This window comes from Corvus moneduloides, chromosome 13 (assembly GCF_009650955.1).
Source record: "Corvus moneduloides isolate bCorMon1 chromosome 13, bCorMon1.pri, whole genome shotgun sequence".
In the NCBI taxonomy this organism is placed as follows: Eukaryota; Metazoa; Chordata; class Aves; order Passeriformes; family Corvidae; genus Corvus; species Corvus moneduloides.
The window spans coordinates 837566-864811 of NC_045488.1; the positions used below are offsets into that span (position 1 = coordinate 837566).

The 27246-nt window shown below is 40.8% G+C and overlaps 1 protein-coding gene across 2 annotated transcripts in view; it reads left to right on the top strand.

Annotated features, from left to right (window-relative positions):
- Window positions 1-27246, top strand: part of FAM214A (family with sequence similarity 214 member A) — a 47056-nt gene that overhangs the window by 9263 nt on the left and 10547 nt on the right. The window contains exons 2-9 of one of the 2 annotated variants that reach the window (XM_032123225.1): window positions 9806-9895; window positions 20576-20760; window positions 21576-21778; window positions 22228-22353; window positions 22616-24461; window positions 25102-25218; window positions 26166-26245; window positions 27094-27202. In XM_032123225.1, coding sequence (XP_031979116.1) covers window positions 9806-9895; window positions 20576-20760; window positions 21576-21778; window positions 22228-22353; window positions 22616-24461; window positions 25102-25218; window positions 26166-26245; window positions 27094-27202 — 2756 coding nt within the window. The remainder of the gene's footprint in view (window positions 1-9805; window positions 9896-20575; window positions 20761-21575; window positions 21779-22227; window positions 22354-22615; window positions 24462-25101; window positions 25219-26165; window positions 26246-27093; window positions 27203-27246) is intronic. The other variant, XM_032123226.1, reaches the window with a different exon arrangement.

Here is a 27246-nt window from a genome sequence, read left to right on the forward strand (position 1 = left end):
GAGTGTGAGTGGTATATCTAACCATCTCTTTAACATGCATTGCAAGCATCAAGAACTGACCTCAGCTTTGTTTTGAGGAATTGAGCATCTGTACTGGGAGAAGGGGAATAAGGCTGTATACATGAGAGTACTTGGTGGTTTTATGTTCTGCAAATTAATAACTCAATCAAAAATGTTTGTTTCAAGGCAGGGATGTGTTAGTAGAAGTGTATTTTTAGCTTGTCTCCACGACTAGGCTGTGTAAACATAAGGTGCTGTGGAGTCACTTAGGCTTTGCTCCTTAGGGGTCACATGCACACCTTGCTGTTCTTGCACAAGGCAGGGCTGGAATCTGAACTAGAGTGTTTTTCTGAACTGGCTCATTACTAGACATCCTGTGCTTTGGCATGGCCCTTCAAAGGTTGAAGTTGAGTGTTTTTTATAATGTATGGATGATGCCAATTATGTCTATTGGCAAGTGCATCTGAATTGATGTGTAATTCACTTGATATTGAGATGAACCACACTTGGCTCTGATTTCCTGCTTTATGAAATGTGTAGGACTGCTTACCCCCAAAGCGTTGGGATAAAATCCATTGTTATGAAGACCTCATCTTTTTTATTTTTAGAAGTGTTATCCTATTTATGGCAGAAGGTGGGTAAAATAGAGTCTGGTTATCTTGATTATTGCTTGTCGTTTTGCACCAATAAATGAGTAGCATGCTTCAAAGGAGGTTTTGTTTTGGTAGAATTTCTAATATTTGGTAGAAATATTAGAATAGAAATATTCTAATATTTCTAATATTTGGTAGAAATTCTAAATTCAGCATTTTATTAGGCTGAATGCATTAATTTCTGGGGTGTTTGTCCACAAACAGGCACAGAGCTCAGCTCTGTGTACCTACAGCTGGTTTAGGACTGTAAGCTTAAAAGCTGTCCAGCTCAACATGCTGTCCTACTTTTACTGTGTTTGAAGAATACCTGGTGTGGAAAGGATCTTTGTGGTTGCACTGCAGTAGCCCAATGTGGGGAGACTGTTCAGGAGCAGGATGGTGGGTAGGAGTGCCCGTCATCTAGAGACAGCTGCTCATCACTAGAACATTGTTAGCTGCCCTGTACAAACAGCTGGTGGCTCCTGAATGCTGTCTCTTGTGGCCCCGGCGGGATTGACTCGGGTGTTGTTGCTCCTGCCTCTTGTTTGCTAAACTTTTAAACATACTGTGCTTACTAGTGTGATAAATATTCCTCTTATCCCTCCCTTTCCTCCTGCAGATACTGAATAACTGCTTCATAGAAAATCATCTGAGTACTCTTCTCAAATGCCAGCTAGTTGCTTGATTAAGAAAACCTGAAATTGCTTTTTCAGACAACTGTGTAAACTATGGTGTTTTTGTAGAAGTAAATGTTCCGTGAAGGAAAAATACTTGGAAAGCAAATAGATGAAATAAAGAGGAACCTTGAATGTCAGTGACTAATGAAATGGTATGTTTTGCATCTAACTTTACGTAAGGCAATATCTGTATCTGACATCTTTAAACGGGCCAGCTACTAAAAGGTATCTGACCTCCCTCGGATAAAATGTCTACTTAAAAATCTTGTATAGACTGTGTTTTCTTGCAACTACAGCTAAATGATACTGGTATATGAAATGTGAGTGGGGAAAAAGTCATTCTGTGAGGTGGCCTGTGTTCCATGCTCTTGAATGGATTAGTGAGTGGTACTGGATTTTGAATGTGGTTGTATAGTCTAGTTTGATCCGGACTATTCATAGTTTCATGGCATCTAATTACAGAACAAGGGTTTTAGTCTTGTTTTGTGATGCGGTTAAGCTGAGGGTAAGATAGGGTTTTTTGCACTGATTATGTTAATACGGTGGCCGTCATCTGACTTTAATACTCGTAAATACGTCAGAACTGGATGAAATTGTTTAATGTAGCCAGTACATTGTTTAGACTACACCTAGAGTAGTACATGCTGTTTTGAGACCGCTCTCTTGAAACAACCTCATAAATTAGTCCTCAGGAGTGCCCATTAAAAATACTGAAGTAAGAACTACGGTAGTGCAAGGAGAGCTGGTGCTGGGCTCCTCCTCCCGCCGTGTGCTCCAGCAGAGGGTTGAGGCAGCCGAGCCACTCCCGAGTGGGCTGAGCAGTGGAAAAAGTGCAGTGGGAAGTTAGCTGGTGCTGGCTGGCAGGAGGACGGGCTGGCGGCTTTTTCCACTCCAGATGTAATTATTCATCGCCTCATACTCTGCAGCTCGGGCTGACTCTTGAGAGCGGTGCTGTGCGGGAACATTCACAGACTCCCGGCAGCTGCTCTCCCCCGGAGCGTTCCGCTGGCGGGGCAGGGGAGCGGCTCCGGCCGCCGCCGGGCCCTGCCGTCCCTTGACATCCCCTCCGCTCGGCCCCGCTCGGGGCACGGCGCTCCCGGCACCGCCGCCCTCCCACGCGTGTCGGCGGTCCCGCCGCAGCCCGGCCGCGGTCACGCCGGTCCCGGTTCGGGAGCGTGGCCCCGGTGCCGGCGGTTCGTGCTGCCGCGGGCCGCCCGCGCCCCCGCCCCGCTCACCTGGGCCGGGCCGGGCCGTGCCGAGGGGGCCGGCGCTCGCCCGGCGGGGCCAATCGGCGCCCGGCCCTGTTGCTATGCGCGCCCCTACTCTGCCTCCTTTGTGGAGGATGCCGTGGGCAGCCGCCCGCCCGCGCCGGCGCTGCGGGGCTCGCTGCGGGGCTCGCTGCCGGAGCGCCGCGCCGCGCCGAGAAGGTGCGTACGGCAGCGAGCCCCCGGGCCGGGCCGCTCGGGGCGGGGGCCGGGCGGAGCGGCGGGGGGAGGCTGGAGGCGGCCGCACCGGCCCGGACTGGCTTCCCGGGCGTGAAGCGAGTTCAAGCCGTGTGGCTCGGAGCGATCGGCCGTTGTTGGTGGTGTTTGCCTGGGAAAGGTGATTTGGAGTCCGCCTACAGTGAAGTGTACCCAAGTTTGCCTCTCCGGTTGAGTCTGTAAACAGTTCCTTTAGAAACCCGAACCAGACATTCTTCCTTTCCTTCCGTATACTGAGCCTATGAAAGGCTGAATTTCTGTGAGTTGGGGGTTGGCTTTTTTTTTTTTTTTTTTTTTTCCTTTTTTAACCTTCCCTTAAAGGAAAGTAATGGACAGCCTAAAAATTAACTCGGTTAATTCATTAGGTTGTTAGGGCAAGAGTATTAAATGTCTTGGAACAGGAGGGGAGGATTTTAAAGCCTTTAAAGTGAGACGGGTAGTGAAGTGTCAGATGTGCTAACAGTTGTAGTTAGTGTAGCCATATGTAACTGTTTGACTCTTCATTGTTGTGAGAAAAAAACCCAACCTCTTCCTCCTCCCAAAAACACCCTGAAGCTTAACTGAGTTTCTTCTGTGCCTTGTTATGTAGGTCAAGTTTCTCTCTCCTCTTTTTTTTTTTTTTTTTTTTTTTCTCTAGCAGGAGGAAACTATTACAGTATTTTGATTTCTGCTAGAAACAATGCATGAAACATTATCAGCCCTTTGCCACTACTTGTTTGTCTTGGGGCAAATGAAGCTGATGCAAATATGTCAGCTTTGGGGGCAATAAAAATATGTATTTTTAGTTAGCATCTTACTGGTTGCTCAACTATATGGTATAAAAAGCTAATTAAATAGCAGACTGAACTCAGTGCAGAACTGAGGATTAGCCATTGCTTTTTGTGCAAACTTATCTAAAAACGTGACTGTTGCTCTGACCAAGTACTTGCATATATATATATTTTTATATATATATTTATCCTGTGTCTAGAGCTTGTTGATATTCCTCTGAAAAGTACAAGAGCTCTAGTTTAAGTGAGCTTGCTGACGTTGGATGCCCACTTCCTGACACGGGAGCAGGAGTGATTCCACTAGTGTACTCTTGTGTTTTGTGTGGCAATATCGGCTTTGAATCACTGAAGCATTGCTTTGTACAGTAGTAAGGAATTTTTGAGAGGACAAAGTGAAATCTCATAATTGTATATATTAAATTTTAAATATGTGAGTCTGCCATTTTGCTATGTGGAAAATTACCGTATATTAGGGGAGAGGGAGGCAAACTAGATTCTTGGCTGAAATTCTGTTAAGCCTTTCAGTTTTGACCCTATTTAATGTTTTATTCTTTGGAGTACCAGAAGACTATTACAGCTTAATAACATGACTTACAGTGCGGAAACTTGTAAATAGCTGAATTGTGCTGTGTGACACAGTTCAATTCTAAAACTATCAAAAATGTTCTTTTGTTTTATGCATTCAAAATTCCATAGTAGGCTCTGGTGTCCATTTTAAAGTGTGCAGTCTTTTACAGAGCTTGAGAGTTGTAATGTCCTCATTTATCCTCCCAAATAAAATTTTAAAACAATTTTATGGGCCTGGCCACTCTCCCAGGAATTTTTCAAATGGGAAGCATATATTGTCTCTTTTGTAACTTTTTTACTTTTGCAGGTTACTGTTTAACCACTTAGGGACAGGCGTTGTAGGTGAAGGTTAATAGCATTGGAAAAATGACCTGAGGAGCTTCATGCTGCTCCACCATCATCAATTTCATCTCTCAGAGCTCCTTGCATTTCTCAGGAAGAAGTACAGTCTCTGCCTTTGGTCTGCTAGCCTTATGCCTCTCCTTCCACCCCACCCTCTCAATAATTTGGACTGCAAATACTGAAACAAACCTGCTGGAGGTAGCCTTACTAGCTAGGAGGAGGATTTTGGGTGGTCAAACATGTTCTGACAAAGTTCCACAAGATAAATTACCCACCACTTAGATGACAATGAATGGTTTGTAACATCAAAGTTTTGGGAGATCAAGTAGCACAAAGAGAAGATGAATACAAAAAGAAACTGCCGTAGAAGAGGTCAGATGTTATGAAAATAGTTTGCTCTGGGCTTTTTGTTTTGTCTTTTTCTGTATTTCAGATAAAATAATGGAATTCTTAATCTACATTCCTCACCTGAGGGACACCTCCTAACAAGTCCTGTGCTTTTTTCCCCTGTGTGCTTTTTAAATTACCCTGATAGCTAGTTCTGTTCTAGCAGCAGGGCTGCAGAAGTTCTCAGCTTGTAGGTATGACTTCTAACTGACATGTTTAATAAAGCTATAGGAATATCAGCTCCTACTTAACCTGCATACTATAATGTTTAATGTCTTGTCCATTAAAATAAAAGTATTGAATTCTTGAGTGTTGCTATCTCTTCTCCTTGTGAATGCTCTTTAAAAGCTTTATTATTATCCGTGCATTTGCACTCTTGGGTTTGTTTCTCATTTTCTTGTTTTTCAGTTATTTTGGGGGGAAAAAAGAATTGCAGCTCAGTGGCATTAGTAGGTGCCTTGCATGTAGGCAGAAAATGTGCTTAACAGTTCTTCCCCATGACTGTATAAATAGATCTTTTATAATAATCTTCAGCTTAGTTATGCCATCAGTGTTCACGTAGTTGTTGGAGCTGAACCAAGCCTCTCGAGTTGATGTGGTCTGATAGTCAGAAAGCTGCTCTGGATGTGTTTCTCCAAGCCTTCACCTGTGAAGTCAGGTATTTGTAATGGAGAATTTTCCTGAACATGCTGAAAGGAAAACCTTTTCAGGCACTTCTAGACTGTTCAGTTGCATCATTCTCTTTGGAACCAGAAGTAATGACACTGGGTTCTAGTTCTGGGTCTCTAAACCATAGCATTATGTCAGATCCATCCTATGCACGTGTGGTCGTATCTACCAAGTCTCTCGTCTTTGTAGTCTGAGAAGGCATCTTAGCCTGTGCTGAGCCATGTCCTGCTGCACTGAAATTGCTGGTGCATGTAACAGGCTGCTGCTCTGCTTGTCATCATGAAAGAGCGACCAGCCTGGAAAATACTGTCTTGTTCTTGGGATGTGTGAATATGAATTAGTCTTCTGATGCCCTGCAACTCTCTTTCCATATTCCACATAAGTATTTTTCAAATTTTTCTTCCACTTTATAATTTTGGAGGATCTGAGTTTTGCTGGCTGTACCTGTGAACCGAGTGCTCTTAGCATATGTTAGGGTGTTAAATGACCGAAACAAGGACTTCCTGCTTTCTGCTGAAGGCCTCTTCCTTGCTCCTAATAGTACAGGGTTTTGGGGTTGTTTTTTTTTTGTGAAGTAGTTTTAGGAACAGTAAAAGAAACAGACACATTGTTCCCTTTTGTCACTGTACAGCCTCCCACTTCATTCTGAGGGTATGATGAGTGAGGAGCAACAAGACTGGCCTGCTTTCCTAGGATGAGATTCAGAAAGAGTCAGTATTTTTCTTTAGGTCATCCAGATTTAAATGAAGGTAGTGGAGTCAAGATAAGGTAAAATGCTTTTAACTCCAAAATTCTAAGCTTGGAAGTGTGTAACTAAGTTTTTGTTTTCTTCATGTATGCAGCAAGTAGAGAAATATATTTCAGATTCTCTCAGAGGATAAAAGGCAGTATTTACTTGTTAGCAACACATAGTTGAATCAGTGCTATTCATCCTCTGAAATAAAATTACAAAGCTTTTCTTTTGCAATATCAAGAAGGTGGGATAAAGAAGATTGAGGGATGCTGTGGAACTTGGGGAAGATAATGTATAGTGGAGTATACTTAAATGGGAGGGATATAGCGTGTCTTGGACTTCAGCCACATCATCTGTCTGATGAAATTCTTTTCAAATTGATGTCTAACAATAAAGCTGCTGCTTCTAGAGGTTGGTGTCTGCATAAGTGTTTGCTTTTTCCTTGGTGAGAAAGGAGAATTTTGGCCAAGTTGAAGTAATGGTGGTCATCCTGCCTGAAAGATAACTGAGCCCTCAGATGAATTTCCACATTAATTAGGAGATTTTCAAGAGGGCTGAAGGTGGGGAGACTTAAATAGCAAGCACCAGTGCTAACAAGCAAGACTGTTGTTAAACAGTTAATAACAGATGGCTGAACTTCTGATGCAAATGATGAGACAGAACAAGAGAAGTTCTCTGCATCCTGACCCAGCGACTCCTCACCACTGCCATGGCAACTAACACTTTTTACTCTCCAGTTTTAGCAAAGTTTATGAAACTGAAGATAACTTGTTGGTTTTATGACTTTAAAATAAATTTTAAAAGGCAAAGCAAACCAGCTGGAGAAGGAGAAAAAGTAAACTAAGAGAAAGTGGATATGAATTCCTAGAGGCCTTGGATATTCTCATTCCTATAACATCTTTCTAAAAGATGTCTGAAGTACTGTATACTTTAAAATGCCTGGCAGTTAAAACATTAGTTTAAATGCAAAAGTTTGTAATGTGAGCAGATCTCTCTGAATGTTTTCATTTAACTTCACATGAGAATTGCCTCATGCACCTTGAATAGCATTGCAAAGGGGAAAGGGAGCAGGAGGTAGGAAGCTCTATGCCTTTGACCTGGGCATGGTACAGGTGAGGAGGAGCCTGTAGTCTGTGGGGTGGATGTGACTCCTCATCGGACTCGCACGTGCAGCTGAGGTGCTGGCCTTGGGCTGTGTGAGCAGGATGCTGGAAGCACCCCAAGTGCTCTCTTACTCTTATAGCAAGGTTACTCTACGGCTCCTGTACCTACTGTAGTTAAATTCAAACCAGAAGTGTCAATATCTCTTTTTAGGCCAGGACATCTGAAGGATTGTTGTTGTAGACTATAAACTTCATGGCACTGAAAGTACTGGAGGCTGGGGTTTGATTTGGGAAGTCATGAACAAGACCTGTGTATTTAACTGAATCCAGGTCACTTCTCATAAAGCATAAACAACTTGTTGTAAGTCTGTTTTATCAGTGCTGTTTAGAACTTGCAGTTTCCTCAGCTTTTGCTGTGTTTGTGAGGGACATCTATGCTTGTGGGTCTTGCACTGCAGCAGTGGCTTCTTTAGAGTGAAGGGAGTACTTCACATAGTTTTGTGCCAAGCCTCTATATTCTCACGCTGTGTTTCCTGACTGTTTAGTATTGCTGTGTTAGATGGATCAAGGACTTCTTCATCCTCCAGGTGTGTTAACTCAGTCATAAGAGGACTTAAAGAGAAGGCAAGCAAATTCATGGGGTTATTGCCTGAAGATTATTATTTGTTATCTGTGATACAAATTAAGAGTCACACTTGGGTATTGTGATTTGCTGGGTATTATACAAGCATGGAACAAAAGACTATCCTCACCTCAGACCTTATGCAAGTATCAAACGCTAAATCAATGGCTTCCAACAGAAGGCTGTGAGGAAACAAAGGGATAATACTGATGGAGGCAGATAAACTGTGCTCCCACAGGCTAACAAGCCTTTATCACCGTAATGGAGAAGCTGCAAAGCAGAGTCATTTTAATCAAGTGTAGGACAACATAGGGCAGGGGAAATAGGGACTAGTGATTAAAGTAATCAGAGGCCAGTTCACTGCAGTAGTGAGTGGGTGATAGCAGGAACGGTGGTAAGCCATGGAGGATCTTGAAAGCAAAAAAAGAATAATTTTCTTGTTATGAAAGATGATGATTTAGGAGACAAAAAACCCAGGAAAACATGGTTTCCTGTCAGGCACCAACCAGACGTACCTTACAAGGCTGGATGGTGGTGAGGCACAAGCTTGTCTGTGCCTTTCTCACACAAATTCCGTGAGAAATCCTGCAGGCACTGCTGACTCTTCCCAGGGCAGGCAGATAAGGCACTGCCATCTGGTAGCTGAGGCCGGGTGGCATTCACGTGGGCTGTGCCCGGACCAGAGGTCCCCGCTGGCAGGGCGTGCTTCCAGCTTCATCACAGCTTGGACTGGGAAGGATTTATCTCTGAGAAAAATCTTTGGATTTCAGACAAGCATTTTTCCATACTCAAGAGGAAAACCAACTCGTGCTAAAAGCAGTTCTCTAAATACTGTTTCCTAGGGATTCAGCCCAGCAAGAAGGGTGTTGTAAACCCAGTTTGCATGTTTTTCTGGGGATAAAGAGGGCAGGTTGCTTGTTGTCTGGATTCCCATGCCAGATTCTGATCCTTTCAAGATCAGCCACTAATTCAGATGGTAAGAATAAAATGTTCTGTGCTAAAAATCTCTCAGATGTGTTTTTTATTAGTTCTTGAAGATAAGTGATTGCAAAAAACCAGCTGTTTACAGTAATAGCCAATGCAATCAGATATTTCTAAATGGAAACTTAAAGTATTTTTGACTGTACTCTTCTGTGCTATTTTGTTATCTCTTAGAAAAAATCCTCTTCCTCCAACAAAATTATGCATTGTTGTCCCTTGATAATAACAGAATTTATTTTCTTTATTGATTTCTAGTAGAAAACCTCCGTATAATGTTTTTGCTAATGGGAGGGTTGACAAATTAAGTTATGGGTATCAGGCACTTGGGTTCTGGAATGTTTGTGAACGGCTTTTGTTTTTTTTTACCTGATGCTTAACTTGAGCATTCACAATAATTTATTAGATCTATTAAACCTGACAAGTGGGCAAATCCTTAATGTTGCCTGAACTCTGTTAGAAGCTGAAGTGTAGCTTTTGGCATATCTGAGCTGAATTCATCTTGGAGCAATTTTCCCTGAAAGAGAGTAATTTTGATATTTACTTTGGGCATTAATACTTTTTCTGCTGTTCCAAAACTCAGCTTTTTGTTGTTTTTTTTTTTTTCCTGCTGTTTACTTTTAATATATATTTGCAAATTGTTAAGGAGGAACTAAAGTTAGGTTTTACCTGTCTGTCTTTGCTTATGTCGATTGGTTTTGCCCAGATAAAAAGAGGCTGTGGAGGGCCTTGAGCTTTGACTGGATAAAAATTTATTATTCTTCATGTGCTGCTCGTGTTCTCTATTTTTAGTGTAGTGTTTTGTTTTTCCTAATAATTTATTGCTCTATCCCTTGACTCACAGGTCACCCGATTTCAGAGCACGCGAGCAGGGTCTGGACCCTTTTCCCTGAGCCGATAGTTTATCTCGAGGAGCAGGATGCTGCTGCTGCTGGTGAGATTGGGCTGGAAGTGGAGGGGCGAGCCCTGTCCCTCGGTTCTCTGGAAAGTGTGTTCCAGGAATACGCAGCACAGGGTGTTGCAAAACACACGTGCAGCCAATAAGCTGGAGCCACCAGGGTCACCCCGGAGGGTGACTCGGGGTCAGCCCGGGCAGGGCGGCTGCTGCTGCCGCTGTCCTCGCCCGCCTGCCCTCGCTCCGTGCCAGCAGCGGCGCCGCCAGCCCTGCGCTCGCTTTTCCCTGCGAGGGAGAAGCGTTTTGAACAGATACTCGATGAACACACCGCTATTGTTCTTGCTCCAGCAGTGTTGGTTTTGGCACTTCGTACGAGTGTCTGGCATCTCGGGTTGTCGTAAGCTTGTTTTGTTCTGTGAGGTGCCCAGTGGCCCGATGGTCCTGGTAGCCTTCAAGGCTGCAATGCAAGCCTGGCAGGATGGTTGAATGAAGGGGAGAGGGAAAGCAGACGCTTAAATTTTGTAAGCAAACAAGTATGCTGTTTGAAATGTCACTGTTCAAGTGGGCCCAGCTTTTAAAAAGGTACTTTCCAAGGTCCTGTGCTCCAGAGTTTCATTAGTCTGATTGTTTTGGGTTTTTTTTAAATCTTAAAGTCAATCTGATATGTAACAAGATAAATGTCACTCAGCTAGACCCTGTCAATTCCTCAAATTGGGTGAAAGCAAAGAGGAAGAAAAACTGCATACATCAAGGTATTCAGTACTTGTGGAGATGAAATATGTCTAGACATGTAAAATGACTATTTTGATTATTTGGATTGAACTAAAAGTTAGTTACTGCCCAAGCAGTTGCAGATTTTTAATTCCTGGCCCATGAGGTCTATTCAGCCCTGTGGAAAACTGCACAGACTGTCATCTTCTCCAGAATTTAAAAATAAAGCCAATTAACCTTCATTTATCTGGATCAGGGCCATTGGCTGACCTAGGTAACAGTGCTGGCATTCATTCATAACTTCACGGCTTTTACAGGTTCGTCTAAGACAACAGGATATTTAAAATTGAGTGTTATCCACCCTTGAGGGAGAGGGGCTGCCTTTTGGGTGGGTGCAGGGTTTATTGCTGCCCTGGTGAGTTGCTGATAGCACCTATTTTACACTCTTACCAAATTTGTAATGTAAGTAACAAACCCAAAACTTTCTTAAAATGTGCTACTTGTAGATGATCAAAATTCTTGCCCTGGAAGAAATAACATACTAACCATGCATGGGAGAGGTCTTTTGCTCATCTGGTTTTATTTTTTTTAATAGTCTTTTAATAGAGTAGACTACTTTCACCAAAAATTGGACTAGGTGGGTTTTTTTGAAGAACATGTAAACTTCTGCCCACCCCTGTACCACAGTCTTCTCTGGTTTATTTTTGTTTGGGGTTTTGGTAACCAGTGTAAAACTGAGAAATTGCAGTATCTATTAAAAATAGATACTGATAGGTATCATTTGAGGAGATTTTCAGCATACAAGAGCTTCCTCAGTAGTATGGTTTTCAAAAACCATCGGCCAGGCCCGTTGGCACCCGACCCCAGTGTGAAGATGAGTGTTTGAGTATTGGCTGTTGAAAGTTTTCTGAGTGTGTGGAAGGGAAGGCTGACTGTTTTGGTGCTTACAAAACCTCATTTGCCTTGACAACAGTATTGTGTTGAGGGCAGAATGCCCAGTGAAAGGTTTCCATAATGTGTGATCCTGTAAGTGACCATGGTACTTTCAGCAGGGGCTTTCCCTGACTCCAGCAGCTGTGGCATGCCTGCTGATTCCACCCAAAAGTGAGTCAGTGCTCTCACACAGCACTTTTCAAATTCTCTCTGGTTTATTTTCCAACAAGTCCAACTATGGTCTGAAGCAAAGGGCATGTGATGTAACAGTTCTTTTTCTTGCAATGGTCTTAGGGAAGAAGAACACCAGCTTGTGCCTGGTGGTTGTAAGCCAGAGTGGAACCTGTGCACACACAGAGCAGTGCTGGCCTTTCCCAGCAAGACTTTTGTGTTCCCACTGCAGTTTTGTCAGCACTAAATGACTCTTCCAAATAATTTGCTCAAAATCTTTTTGAAAGCTGAATGCTACTTTATATTTCTCCTCAGAAAAGAAGTGTTATTTTATCTGTATTAATAGAAAAATAAGCATGAGAACACTTGAAAGTATATTGCCAAAGTTTCTGAGCACTGTAAGTATTTAAGGTGATGAGATAAAGCATGAAATACCCCAAATTTTTTTTGGTGTTATTTGGGGAAATTTTAGAAACCAGTATTTTTTGGCAAGGATAACACTTCATCTCTATAAATGCTGAGCCCAAAGAGGCTTGTGTCTATTGTGAAGATACATTACAGAGGAATAAACTGAGTGACACTTTAGCAAAAATCTGGTCAGCAAAAGGTGCAAACATGTAGTGTTTATGTAGAGGGCTATGCTCTCTGGCAGCTCTCATGGGCACTGAAATACCTACTGCAGGATTTTTTAAAAGGTCTGTGTTGTTTTCCAGTAACATCTGAAAGTGATTTATTTTCACAAATTACTGCTTTCCATCTCTAAACCAATCCCTGTATGAAATAGTACAGAAGTCTGCAAGTAGTTGAATCTTTGTCAGGCTGGATTGTTAAACAAATTAAAACTGAAACTCGTGTATGTCGTCCTGTATTGTATTGTGTTTAGGGCCTGAAATAAAATTTCTGGCACGCACTTTCATTTATGTACTATAAAAATGCTGTCACAGCTGGAATTTAATGCAGAGCTGCCATCAACCTGTTTAATGGGAGTGATGTCTTGGCTTGGGAGTTAGACTTCCCAATACTCAATTGCAACTGTCACATGGATGATATGCCTTCAGGAAGAGACGAGGATTAGCTAAATAGATGTGCTGGCTTTCATGTGAAAAGAAAGCAGCAGCTATGGAGGCACTGCAGTATGATGTTTACAGCTAACATGAAGTTGAGTAAGTTGATGAAAGCCTTTGGTGTGTGTGTCTTCAGCCATGTAGCTGCTGCTAAGCTCCTTCTTGAGTTAATGAGTAACCATAATGAAGATGGTCATCATTCTCATCTCCAAAGTTCCCTTGGCTTGGAAAGCCTTGATGAGAGTTACCAGTATCAGTGAGGGAAGCATGGAAAAAAAAATATAGAAATGTTGTATTGGAAAATTCTGTGTTTTAGTGTAAAAATGCTCAGTTATTTGCCAAGGAAACACCTTAGGAAGACATTCTCACATACTCTGTAAGCTTAAGTGTGCTCTGCTTTCTGTTCTAGGGTGACACTCGGATCCTTCAGCTTCTCAAACCGAGCATTTGGATGGGTTTTGCATTGTGGTGCCAGTGCCTGTGAAGTTAGTTTGGGTCTGGTCTCCACATTGCCCTTGCTACCCCCTGGGAACTAGGATGGGATTTAAAACAGGAGCATCTCAGTAATTTGTTTTGAATATAATTCTGCAAAGTTTCTATCAGCATATTTACAAGGGTAATAAATCCTTGTACTGGTGGTGAGTGAAGGCTGGATAGAAACCTATTCCCTTCCAATTACAGCCAAGTGTCTGTTCTATACTAAGCACCACACACTAATTTTAAAAGAGCTGTTTTCTCCTAATTATTTTCTTTTTGAAATGAAATACCTGACAGAAATCCTTTGGCTTTTCTGGGAATTAGTTTTCTTTTTTTTTCAGATAGGTGTATTGTGTCATGCAGTTTGTTCTAACACAGTCTAGCTTAGGCAGAGCATCAGCTAAACAAGGGGAAAATGTAAAAAGCTAGAGGTGAATTAATGGAAATTACTTGGTGTGCTCCTTATAGGCATTTTTGTTTCATTAAAGTGTAACTTCAGTTTTTTTGTGTAGTCACATTTAATGTAATCACAATGTAGGAAGCTAATATAAAGGAAAACAGAAATTGATGTGCTCTCGAGGGCTTTAGCTGAGCCAAGTCCTCTTTGCTTTCAGGACCTGTCCAGTTGTAGCATGTTGGTATAAGTAGCACCTTTAGTTTAGGAGTCAGCAAAAAGGAAAATGTTCTCTTCCCACAAGTGGCTTCTATTTAAACTGCTAACCATTGCAGCACTGATAATCTTACAGCCTTGCACTGACATTTCAGCACTTATGTACCCATGTCAGGATACAGGGGGACAGGTGTATTTTACAATATATATGTTCTCTTGCAACTTTTGGTGAATTGATGTTTAAAATAAGCCTCGAAGTTCATGTTTTCAGGTATTGCTTTCCTTCTACTAAGTACAGATGTTGAAATTGTAATGATTGACCTACTTTACAATTTGTGATTTCATTGTGAGCAAGAAACAATTCAGCTTGTACCATTTGTTCTTATTCCTTTTCTTTGTCCAGTTAAGGGAAAACAAAACCAGTTTCCCTTGCAAATATTGGATCTAGAATCTGGTTTAATGCCAAAAAATCAAAAGAAGCACATTAAACTGTTGTTGCTTAGATAAAAATAGAAGCTACAGTTGGACGAAGAGAAGTGACTCAGTAAGCAGTATGGTGATGGCAAAATAGGATGTCAGCCAAAACTCAGGAAGCAAGATGGGAACACCCAGATCAGTTTAACAGTCTGCATTTTACACTCCCAGACAGCAGTAGTTTCAGAGATGACTGCAGGAAACTTAAGCTTTAAATGGATTTTATGTCTGTACTTATTAAGCTGTTTGAATCTGAGTAAGTTTTAGTAAAATGTGAGCTGTAGTTTGTTTTTTCCCCCCGCCCAGTTTTAAAACCAGTCTCTCTATTTACAGTAAAGCTGCCTCGAGATTAGCTCTGGGTGCTGTGAGAGGCATCCACAGGAACGTGCAGGAGATGAGCAGTGATACACACGTAGCCAGGGAATTACTGCAGCACTGCACTCTGCAGTGGAGCTCATGGCACTGATTGATTTTTATTGCTCTGCAGCTCTGGAATAACTTCATCAACTCCACATAGCTCTGTCTTGGGCTTTTAAAATCCCCCCTTGCTTACAAGGTAGTGTGCTTTGGTTTGTTTTTCTGCTTATGAACTGGCATAACAACACAGAAGCAGGTGAATTTCTTCCTGTTTTATGTGAAACTAAGTAGGATCAGAGGTTTTTTTATAGCTTATACTGTTATTTCATTTGACAAGCAGGTATGCATCAGTTCCAGTATAAATTCCTATGCTGCCATTTTCTGCCTACAGCTGAACTGCTTTGATACACAGGTAGTGGTTCAGTTTGGTACCCTGGAAAAAGTAAGCAGATAGTAACAATAAAATGAATTACTGTGCTGCTCTCCTCATGTTTTCACAATGACTGTCCCTGAGCTCAAAGATCTTGAGCCATAAGAACGTAAGACAGTTGTCAGTGTGTGTCAGTCTGTATAGGATTATTCCTAAATCAAGGTGAGTAACCAATTCATTGCATTTGCTTGAGTTTAAGTAACTAATAGCTTGTTTCTTGAAACAAGTAGTCCATCTAATGACTTTACCTCTTGATAGCTTAAATTATACCTAAACTCTTATTATTGCAAAGCTTTTGAAGCGTGTGACTTCAGATATAACGATGGATTTGTAATATGCAGACACAACATGACCGCTCATTTAGAGAATCTTGGATTTGGGGGATTCAAGGGCAACTTTCATTTGAAGTGAAGCACAATGTGGAATTAGTTAACCAAAGCATCCGTAGGTGTTTCTAATTCCAGAAGAGAAGCTGTTAGTCAAACGTTTACATTGTGTTTCATTTCCTTTACAGTAGTTTCTTGAATCCCTGCCTTACTCTTAAAATGTGGAAGTACCTTTCACCTATTTCTTGGAATAGTGAGATAATAAAACTTACCAGAGTTGATTGTTTTGGGAGAAGAGCTTTTGCTGTAATTTTTTCAATGCAGAGCAATGCCCTTGCTGGGAGGTGCTGGGTTCTGAGTGCTGACAGTGCAGCCACTTTATCTCCAGTGTACCTGACTCTCCTGCCATGGGACCCTTGGACCAAAGTGTCTCCTGAGGGACTGCCTGTACTGAAAGTACAAAAAGTAAGATCCAAGTGCTTAAGCCATGCTTTTAGTCTTTGAAAAAGGAAGGAGAGAGCAGGTGTGGGCGACCATGCCACGGTGCCCACTGGACAGCCTGGGTAGGGCAGGAGCAGAGCTTGCATCAGCTGGGAATCTCAACAGCCTACACCATGCATTCCATATTTTGTTGAGTGTTTTGCTTACTGGGTTTCACCTTTCTAAGAAGTGAAATAGGAATGTGATTACTTTAAATCAGTGGCCTTCAAAATCCATTGTGGGTGCCTAAAGATTTTCCAGGAGCGGTCTGCACTGTTACAGAGCATATTCAAAGGCAATTATTAGTTGTTTCATGGACTCTTGAAGGAAGTAGCTCTCAATCAGTGAAGGTCAGGATTAAAGGATACTCCAGTTGAACTAAATTATCTTTCTTTGAAGTCTCTTTGCAAAAATGAGCTCTTTTTCTGAGAAGAGGACAAGCTTGGTAGGCAGTTGTGGTGAGCAGTGCAGTATGAGAGGTGCTAAGACAATAAAATAAGCATGGACTAAGAGAGATTGTGGTCGTATCACAGCTTGGTCATGATGGGAGGGGGTAGCACAGGGCAGGAGCGGCTCTGCTGGGGCCATTTATTGCCTTGCTGTGCCCAGGCAGGACAGGGCAGCAGCTTCCAGATGTGCTGCCCTTCTGGTGCCACCTGGAACACAATGGGTTACATGATACCCAGTGTCTCTGTTTCCTGGCCTAGGCCTAGAAAACTGATTAAATGCTTTTCTAAAACATGTCTTTCAGGAAAACACTTTCTGTAATTACTACAGAAAATGCTGTGATAGGAAAAGGAAGGGAGTTGGTCTGCACCAGCGTGACCTAGTTGGGAAAGGAGTCAGCTGGGCATAACTTGATTAACTGAAGTTTTGGGAGAGTCCTTGGGTTCCAGTTAAGTGGATTTCTGAATCCCTACTACCACAGGACTAACCTTAATTGATGTTTCAGGATGTGAACCAATTTCATTTTTTGGGGAAGATTGTGAGTTCTTATTCTGTATTCCAGTGCTCGTGCACCTGTGTGTAGTGGAGGTAGGAGGACAAGGATGTGAAGACTCCTTGACATTTCTGGTTAAATGGGCTTTTCTGTTTGTCCAGAAGGTGTAGAAAATCAGTCTTTGTTGAGGTTGGTATGTGCAGGAGGCAAAGGAAAACAAAATGATGTGCCTTCAGGTGTCAGTTCTGCAGTACTGTCTGCTTTGCTCTATGCACAGTAGCTTCAGTCTAAATTTAAATTTCTCTTTTTTCCTCCTAGAGTGGTCTGACACCTGCTGCTGTCTCTTGTGACCACCTGGTCAATAACCTTTTGTTTCAATGTATTGGTTAGAGGGCTGTAGTGCCTTATTACTTTAATTCCTATTTACTTGTGTCAGCTAACTTGATTTTTTTGCTATTTTAAGGGGAATAAACCCCAGACACTGCAGGGATGCCTATTTTATGCTATATACTTGCATGTTGCATTGCTAGAGATGAAGCAGAACAATAAAATCATATTTGTATAGTCAGGTTATAGGACTGAGGTTATTCTGTACACAATATATGATGTGTCCTAGGGCTGATTCATACACAAAACCAAACAGTTGCAGCACACACAGAGTAGGACTTTTTTTAACTAAACACTGAGTTTGCTGTTTCTATAAATGTCATTCTGCCCTTGTCCTCAATTGCATCAACTTGCATCATCTGTGTCTGTTGTATGGGAACAATTACCAGGCTTCTCAACGGTTATAGGGTTTTTTTTCTTTATGAAAACTCTTAGAAGTTGCTAAATGATATATAAATCTAGTGGAGCTATAAAAAGATACTATGCCACATGAACTTTGTAGGAAAAAATATATTTCTCGTTATCTGTTGCTGTTTGTGCTTTACATTTTTTTTTAAAGTCTAGATCAAATAACTGGTTTGTTACATTGCTGACATAATTTTAAAGTGCTGGCTCTGTCTTTATAATGCTGTAGCATTTCCTAGTTCAGCACAGGCTTTTTAATGATGCCATTTTTATTTTGAAACAACATGGTGTTTTTGTAACTGCAGCCAATATAAGTATATAAATACGTCTCTTAAGCTAGTTGGGTCTTCCATTCTTAAGGCAAGAAACTGGTTGCTTCTGAAATAATAGGTCTGATACAGGAACAGGAGCAATATTTGTAAATTGAACTTGGAAATGAGCTTTATCTGTTTATGTAAAATAACATCATGTATGTAATCTGAATCTTGAGCGATGATTACTTCAGAATATGCACCTGGATTTATTGCTTATTTATCTTGCTTATTTACTATTCACTGGATCTTGCATTTGAATATTTTAAACTGTCTATGTCTTGTTGTAGTACCCTGTAATATGTCTCTGAAGGCACTGAGCACTATAAGTATGCAATACAAGCTTTGGTATCAGAGGCTTTTTAACACAAAAAAAGGGGTGGGATTTTCCCTAAATCTAGCTCAGCAGAAGCACTCAGACCATAGGATTTGTCCATTAATTTGTGTCAAGTCCAAAAGATTTTGAGAACATATGGATTATCTTCTTAAAAAGAGAGCTAAATAGTAGAAAGTCTACTGCTTCATATGGTAAGCGTCTAATGATAATTGAAGGGCATGTCTCTTTTACTGTTACTTGCCACTTAAAATTCTCTAGTGTAAATTTTCAGGTATCACATTTTACTGTGCACATGCTGATCTTGATCACACTCTTTACAGTTTTTCTTAAAAATCATACATGTTTTTATGTATTTTAACTAAAAAGAGTTCTTCTTGTGCATGTTCATAGGGATGAAATAGCTTTGTTTAGTCTGCTAAGCATGAGACAATTCTAGTTTAAATTAATTTCACTCCTGTTGAACACTTTCGAGATTTTTGAACTTCTCTGTCAGAGTAGGCAAAATACTCCACTAGTGATCCTTCCTGCTAGGGCTTTCTTGAAATTACCATGGCCTTTGGACATACAAAGATGAGCTTAGCAGCAAGATAATGCTGCAATTTTTTTTTTTTTTTTTGTCTGTTGTATATCCAAATCCTTTTCAGAGTCTTCCCAAATTCCATTTTCCTGTTCCCAAGTATGACTTGCCTTTTGTTCACCAGACTTCCAGCTGAAAAAAAAATTGCAGGTGCCTAATTTTGTAGGTGACTCATATCACTACCTAAGAGTCTTGTCCTCTCTGTTATTTACCATTCCTTTAATCTTTCATTCACCCTTTATTAGATATTTTTTGCCATCCGTCAGGTGAATGACCATTTTAACATATGCCAGATGAATTAATGTGTTGTTCACATGCCATATGGGGTCCTCCAGGGTAATTCATCTGTCCTCTGGCTCTTCTTCAGCAGTGGGCTGACTTCTGTTATTTACCTTGTGTAGATCCCTTCAAATAGGCTGTAAGCCCTGGGGTCGGTGGTGTACAAGCCTGGGCTAGGCAAATATGTACATGCAAAAGCTGGTTTTACACACTTGATGATTTGCATATGCAGATAATTGCACATTTAATTGGAGCTTTTGTTTCACGCATCCATTCTTGTATGCATCTCTCAAGTCTGCCTTGCAATGTTTGCCAAATGCTCTGCTATTAGGGGACCAAGACAAAAAAGACTTCTGAAGGGTATTTTATGCATGATAATTGAAACATGCATAGAAATTAACTCTGTCCCTGTGGCAGTTTTGTTTTGATGGATGACATAGGACATTTAAGCTAAAATTGTGAGGATGTCATGTGCTTTTGTTCCCCTAAAGCTTGAAAATAAAGGTAAAGAACTGCTGGCGGCCCTGCCTCCACCCGCTTTTTTTTGCTGCTCTTAAAATAGACTTTGAAGTGAATGTATTTTCTCTTTCATGGAAACGAGAGTTTTCTGTAACCTCTTCAGTAATTAAATAATTTTGAAACTTGAAGTGTTTTGAAGCAGAGAGGAGAACGACATGATCTGGTTGTACTTAAATCTGTTTGAATGATGGGTGACATCCTCGTGATGAGGGAGGAGGAGGAGAAGGGTGCTCTGTAAAACACCATAAAATGGTGCATCTTAGCTCTGCAGGAACTGAGTGTGCCAGGGCTCTTCATGAAGAGCAGTGCCAGCTGCTGCTTTGTCTGCAGAGACTTGTTGAGTTTTCATTCTTTGCACAAGTTTAGACTGACCGTGGTACAAAACAATGAATACTCTGTATGTTTCTTCGGGACATTTCCTATGTGTTAATGGTAACTAAAAATGGACCTCTGAAGTAAGCCTTGCTCTCAGCAGGAGGGACTTGAAATAAAAATCTTAAAGAACATTGTGTCCCACTTTTTCTGTAATGGAAGTAAATATTCCTTTTTTTCCTTCTTCTTCAATTTTTAAACTATTTTATGATATATTGTGGCTTCTTATTCCATCTGTCAGATGATAATAACAGTGCCAAGTCATACTGTCATCAGACTTCTCCCACAAGAGCCCAGGAAAGCTTTTGTCTTCTAGAAAAGCTGTAGAAAAACAAAGTTCTTTGTCTGTTTGTAGTGACAACATTATGAGATGAGGAAAGTTGTTTTGTGGTGCTACAGTGGGGAGTGGTGGGCTTTATGGGGAGTGCAGCCAGTCTGACACGAAGATCCATTTCCCATAGCCCACTCTCATTTCAAATGTAATTGAAACAAACTGCAGGGTCAGCCAACAGTTGTTATACAGCAAATGTCATTAATTTTTGTCTTTTTGAAATGACAGATACTTTGGATGAATACTTTGAGTATGAAGCTGAGGAGTTCCTGGTTTCCTTGGCCTTGCTGATCACTGAGGGCCGGACACCAGAGTACTCGATCAAGGGCAGGACAGAGGGCTTCCACTGCCCACCAGCACAGTCAAGTCAGCCACCAACAACTAAGCATGAATGCAGCGACAAACTGGCTCAGGTATGGCCGTGGTTCCCATTTCATGTCCCAAATCCTTGCTACTGTGGTTAAAGTCAGCCAAGAACCCACAGTGGATTCACAGTTAAGCATGAGTAACAATGGCTCTCTGTCAGTCCTTCATTTAAATGAGTATGTAATTCAGTATCCTACTAATAATAGATCTGTCCTTAAAATGAGAGATCATTAAGCCTTTTATCCTTGAACGTGAAGTTCTGCACGACTACCTGAATGCAGTGCCTATTTGAATCTTTATTATGTAAATGACGAGCACTATACTTAGCATTCTTGGTCTAGGGTTTCTTTTGAGAAAATGCAGGCTGACTTGCCTAACTTTTTGCTTTTCCAGGTGTTCTTGAAAAGTTAGTGATCAAAAAAACACAAGCACATCAAATCTAGCCAGTCTGTTTGGGAGTAAAGTTGAAGTTCCTAAGTACTGTGGGAATTTATGTTATATTCATGCAGAAAGTTAGCCTGCTTCAAGACACAGAATTTATAAAGATACTGCTGAGTTGGTCTATCCAAGAGGGTGCCTTGTGGAGAGATAACTGCAAGGTAGCAAAGTGCAGTGGTTGGGGATATGTATTTTTATAAGCTTTTTTTAATTTTCTAAAGAAATTTGCTCAAATGGCAACTGTAAAGGATTTGTTAATTATTTTTTCATTTAATAGCTTTGGAATCTTATTTCTGATTTGGTGAAACCAAACAGAATTTGACCCTTATCCTTCTCTAGTACTTTGGAATGTGCTTTTAAATTAGATTTAAATCTGGCTAGTATTTTTATGGCTTGTGTATGTTGACATTTTCCTTTCCCTCAGTGTCGTCAGGCCAGGCGAACCAGATCTGAGGTTATGCTTCTGTGGAAGAACAATATTCCAATCATGGTAGAAGTGATGCTACTTCCAGACTGTTGCTATAGTGATGAAGGGCCCACCACCGAGGGGAATGATTTAAATGATCCTGCAATCAAACAAGATGCATTGCTGTTAGAAAGGTGGATTTTGGAGCCAGTTCCTCGACAGTAAGTTAGATATGAAGATTAGCTGGTAATTGCAAGAATCTTGTCATATTAAAGTCCTTAAAGTAATCAGTGTTTTTGAACTGGCTCTTTGCCATGAGGACTGATCTAAGCAAACCACTGTTTGCTAGTGAAATCGAAGCATCTCAATTTTAGTCTTCTTATACTCAAAATTTCTGCAGTACACATTGTGCAGTGCAGAATATGAAAATGATCCTGGCTGCAAATGGTCCTTTAAATACGTTTAACATTTGTTACGTCAAGTTTTGTCAATTTTAATGTGTATAAAAACAAACGAGGCTCTGGGATCTTCAAAAATGTGTGAGGAGTTTTTGTTTTGCTTGATTAAGCTGTATTTTATTATTCTGACCAAAGATCTGACAATATTCTAGTTCTAAAAAGTCTCTGAATATTCTTACCAACACTTATGTGTTTGTCTTTAAATGTCTTAGGAGTGGAGATCGATTTATTGAAGAGAAGACCCTTTTATTGGCTGTCCGGTCCTTTGTCTTCTTCTCTCAGCTGAGCGCGTGGCTGAGCGTTTCACACGGTGCTGTTCCCCGAAACATCCTCTACAGGTACGCCTGGAATGGAAAAAAACTCGTTTGCTGTTTGCAGATTGCTGCAGCTTGTCTTAAAATCATTCTTCTCTCCTGTCCTCCTGCTTGATTTTAGAATTGTTGGCCTGGTACTTTGGCAGTTCTATAGGATTTGTGTACTACGCAAAGTACAGCAGTTGCTGATGTTTTTAGTGCTTTTTCTTAGACCTTTGTTATGAAGTAGATAATTAAAAACTATTCATTTAGCTATTGTTGTAAATGCCCTTCGGTGTTGTTTCAGGGTGAGCGCTGCAGATGTGGACTTGCCGTGGACGTTCTCCCAGACACCCACTGAGCATGTCTTTCCTGTTCCTAATGTTTCTCACAATGTGGCCTTGAGAGTCAGCGTCCAGTCCTTGCCCAGGCAATCCAACTACCCAGTTTTGACCTGTAGTATTCACACCAACCTTAGCTTTTACGAAAAGCGAATGCAAGAGCGTAAGTTCCATCAGCACGGCGATCCCAGTGCTGCTCAGCAATGCAGTACTCCCAGTCCACAGCATTTTCGTGGGAAACAGACATGGACAATGACACCTGAAGGCCTACTTAATGGAAAAAAGTTGCCTGAATTTACTACATCTTTCAGAAATTTAAAACTTTATCCATCTACCGGACTTGGATCTGACTTTGGGGCATCGCAGTCTAAAGTTCAGTGCTATAATGCTACAGCAGACAGTAAGACACAACCTCATGAAACACCGGTCAGGACTTTTAAATCCTGTTCTCTAGTTGATTCCCGTGTTTCAAATAGTCATTGCTCTCATCAGCCCACAGAAACCAATCCTTTGATAGGCTCTTTACTTCAAGAGCGACAAGAAGTCATTGCTAGGATTGCTCAGCACTTGATTCACTGTGATCCAGCTACTTCACCAGTTGTTGCTGGGCGTCCGTTCAACACACATGAAAACATCTCGGCTACACCAAAAGCTTTCCGGAGTACTTTCGAAGACGAGAACTTGCCAAGGAAAAGCAAGGAAAGCACCCCTGTTTCTGTTGCCAGCTCAGACAATGCAATACAGGAGGATAGTGGGGAAGGCAAAACGAGAGCAGTGCCAGAGGTCACCCTGCTCGACGCCCGTGTTCCAGGGAGCCACTGTGGCCGTCAGTCGGCAGGAGAGAGTAACCCCCTGATTGATTCCCTGCTCCAGGAGCGGCAGGAGGTGATAGCAAGGATTGCCCAACACTTGATTCATTGTGATCCAGCCACTTCCCATGTTGCTGGACATCCATTCAAGGTGCATGAGGCTAGTCCAGTCACTTCAAAAATTTTCCGAAGTACATATGAAGATGAAAATTTGCTGAAGAAAGGCAAGGAACCGTCTTCTGTTTCTTTTGCTAAATCCAGTTTTTCTCTGTTAGAAGACAGCAGTAAATCAGGGACAAAGACACCTGATACTCCTATCAGTCCTTCTAGGTTTGATGGAGAATTGAAGACGTCTCTGAAAGTCCAAGCAAGAAGAAAATTGGTTTTAGCAAAACCCAGTGAAGCTGTCCAAAATGCATTTCATCAGACTTCAAATAAAACTTCTCATGCATTTAATAACATTCACACATCATCATCATGTATTAAAGGAAATAAATCTGAAGTTCCAGATAAATTTGAAATACATTCTGGTTGTGCACAGAAAGACCAGATAACCAACAGAATTAAACAGGGTTCAAATTCCAGCAGCATTGATGAACAGATTTGCACAAATAAACTTAAAGAAAGAACAGTTGTTAGTGAGAACAACGGCACAGACAGTTTTAATAATTTACAGATAGAAAAATGCAGAATACTTGAAGGTACAAAAAAAGCAACCGTGATGCCAGTATCTGACTCTTTGCACAAAAATGAGCTCAAGCGTTTAGATAAAGACTCCAAAAAACCAAATATTTATGAGCAAAATACTCAGCTTGTTAGTATTGAAAATTATTTAAATAAAGACCATGACAGTTTCAAAAACAAAACCAAACAAGATAAAACAAAAACTGCACATGATGAGAATGAAGACCCAACAAGCCTGGATTTTCAAAGCACTTCTCAGAAGAAACCTGCTGAAGACAATGTAGTTAAGTGTGAGAGGCAGAAGAACCCAGACGTACAGGTAAATACATATGGGAACAGACTATAATTCCTACAGCTGCCCTTTGTCAGATAGCTTGTACCCTCTATCTGCTAAGGACCAGCATGAAGAGGAGTTTAAGCCTGACCTTGTAGGAAGCAGCGTGTTACCATTGTAATCTTGGTCTGAAGTAACTCAGGAAGGATTTCTTCATGGAGAGGGTTAAGCATGGGAATGGACTGCCCAGGTGCTGGTGTCACCAACCCTGGAGGTGTTCAAGAAACAACTTAGTGCCATGGTCTAGCTGACAAGGTGACATGTCAAATGATTCTGTGTGATTGGGTAACTTGGCTGGTGGTGCCTCCCCTAAACTTCGTCAGTTTACCACGGAGAAGAACGCTGTCCTGTTCCACTGCCGGGGCCAGAGCTGGGACTGTTTCCATAGGCAGTGAGGCAGCCTGGTTTGCAGAAGGACACCTGTCTGAGTATGCTCTGTGGTCTTTTGGGAGCAGTCTGTGTAATTATAGATCAAGGGGAATTTATACTGAGTGTTTCATCCCACGCTAGTGTGATGGAGATCCACCTGGGTCAGGAGTCTTGTCCCTTACAGCAAGTGAGTGTTATCATGATAGGTCACTGAAATATCCCATTGATAACCTGAGTGAATTTGTTCTGCTGGCAGAAAGCACCGTCTCTAAAACACACAAACACATGGCGGAAACACAACTTTCGATCCCTGGATGGAACTTCAACCAAGGCTTTTCATCCCAGAACTGGACTGCCTCTGCTTTCAAGTCCTGTAAGTTATTTTTGAAATTCTTTTAACTGAGAAAGGGAGTATTTGTTCTTCTAATGTCTGTGCATGGTATAAAATTTGACAAAATACCTAGGTGAAGTGAGTGTATTTACTTTGTGTCACAGTGAATACTCTTGTGAGTGGAAATTAATGCTTAAATGAGAGTTAACCTGTAAATGAAGCCAAACAGTAGTTTTGGAAAAGAAAATATTAAAGACATACATAGTTGTTGAGATAATATCAAGATTAACAAAAGGTGGCATTAGAAAAATCAATAGAAACAATGCTTTGGTGCCATTTTAGAGCACAAAAGAAAGCATTTTGAAGATCAGTGCTTTAAGTGTAAATTAACATTTTGTCATTTGAGAGGTTTTGTGTTAGTTTTTAATACCTGATTGCCTATTATTCCAAAGCTTTTGTTTCTGTGACCAGTTTGTACAGTACATTCTTCAGTAACCAGAGATGTCATGGAATGATTTAGTGAAACAAAACTGCTGTGATAAGGCAGACTTTGGGGAAGTGTTACAGTTCTTGGTAGGTTGTTAGGAGTTTTAAAAAAGGAGGCAGTCCCTATTAAAACTACTGAAGTAGTGATGTCCTGTAATCAACATGTGATATGCTTTATTCTTCATTGTTTGTAAAGGCTGTCATATTTTCAGGGAAATTTGATGGAAATTGTTACAGCCTGTTTATTCTGTACTGTTCCAAAGAGACATCAGCTTCCTGAATGTCTTTACTGAAATACTTCCTGCTAATCAGAATTTACAGTCTCGTCATTAATAGTCCTAGAACTTTCTTCACTATGTTTAAAATGTATAAGAATTACTCTCTATGCTCTGTTTTTATAATTTTGTAATGTCATGAAAATTCTTGGCAAAATGTGCTTACTTGGCAAAATTGTCTGTGGTAGCAGCTCAGTTTTCAAATTAGCATCTTCTTTCCTTGTTGAGGTTCCTCAAAGGAAAACACAGTCTGGGTGCTTTGATCTGGATTCATCATTGCTGCAGCTGAAATGTCTGTCTGCAAGAAGGTATGTTTTATTTACCAGAAACATGGAGAATTTTGAGGGAGGCATAATGTGTATATATATATATTTATATGCAAAAACAAAGCTTGTTAGCAAAGACAAAAAATGCTTTCAAAAGAATCCTTATTTTAAAACAAGGCTCAGCAGCTGAGGTGCCCTGGGAGTTTCCAGGTTAGCACAGCTCTGGGACATAGCCATGGAATGAGAGCTGCTGGCAGAATGAGTTCTGTCCCCAGCAGGGGTAGATATGCTGTCAGATACACTTGAGTTTTCAGACAGAAAAGCTAGTAATCACTGATTCTTCTTCAAATCAATGTTAATTTTGTGCTGTATTTTGTCCTTAGTGTTGAACAAGTTAAGCATTTTAATGTCTTAACTTGTTCAGAGAATCAGACTTTTAAAAAGGGCCAATCCTGACCTTTTGTACATTAATACATGTAACATAAACAGCTTTTGATATGGTAGTTTGATGTCAGGAATATGAGATATGCTTCAGAATATGAGACAAAAGTACCTACATACAAGAGAAAATAATCTGATCTTTTGATTCCTGCTAATGGAGTTAAAGAACAAAATTTCTATTGTCTTTATCCCTTGTAATGTAAAACTGGTGAAAATATTTTTCAGTTAACTAGAAAATGCTTTGCTGCTATTATTATTATTATTATTATTATTATTATTATTAAATTTGCTACTTTGCAAAAGTATTAATAGGCAATGTTCAACTGTTACTTCTTTAGGACAACATTTTGTAGTACAGTAAATAAATTATTCTCTCTAGAGCTGTTTATACCCAGAAGACAAAAGCAAATGTGTTTATTCTTTATATTTATTCTGTCTTTTTTTAATAGCCCACAACAATGTATAAACAGAGACAGTGATCCAGACAGCCATGGGAAACCATTTCTAAGTTCCAGTGCTCCACCAGTAACAAGTCTTAGCCTTCTGGGAAACTTTGAGGTATTGCATATTCTCTAGAATTCTTGTGGTATTTTTAATACTCT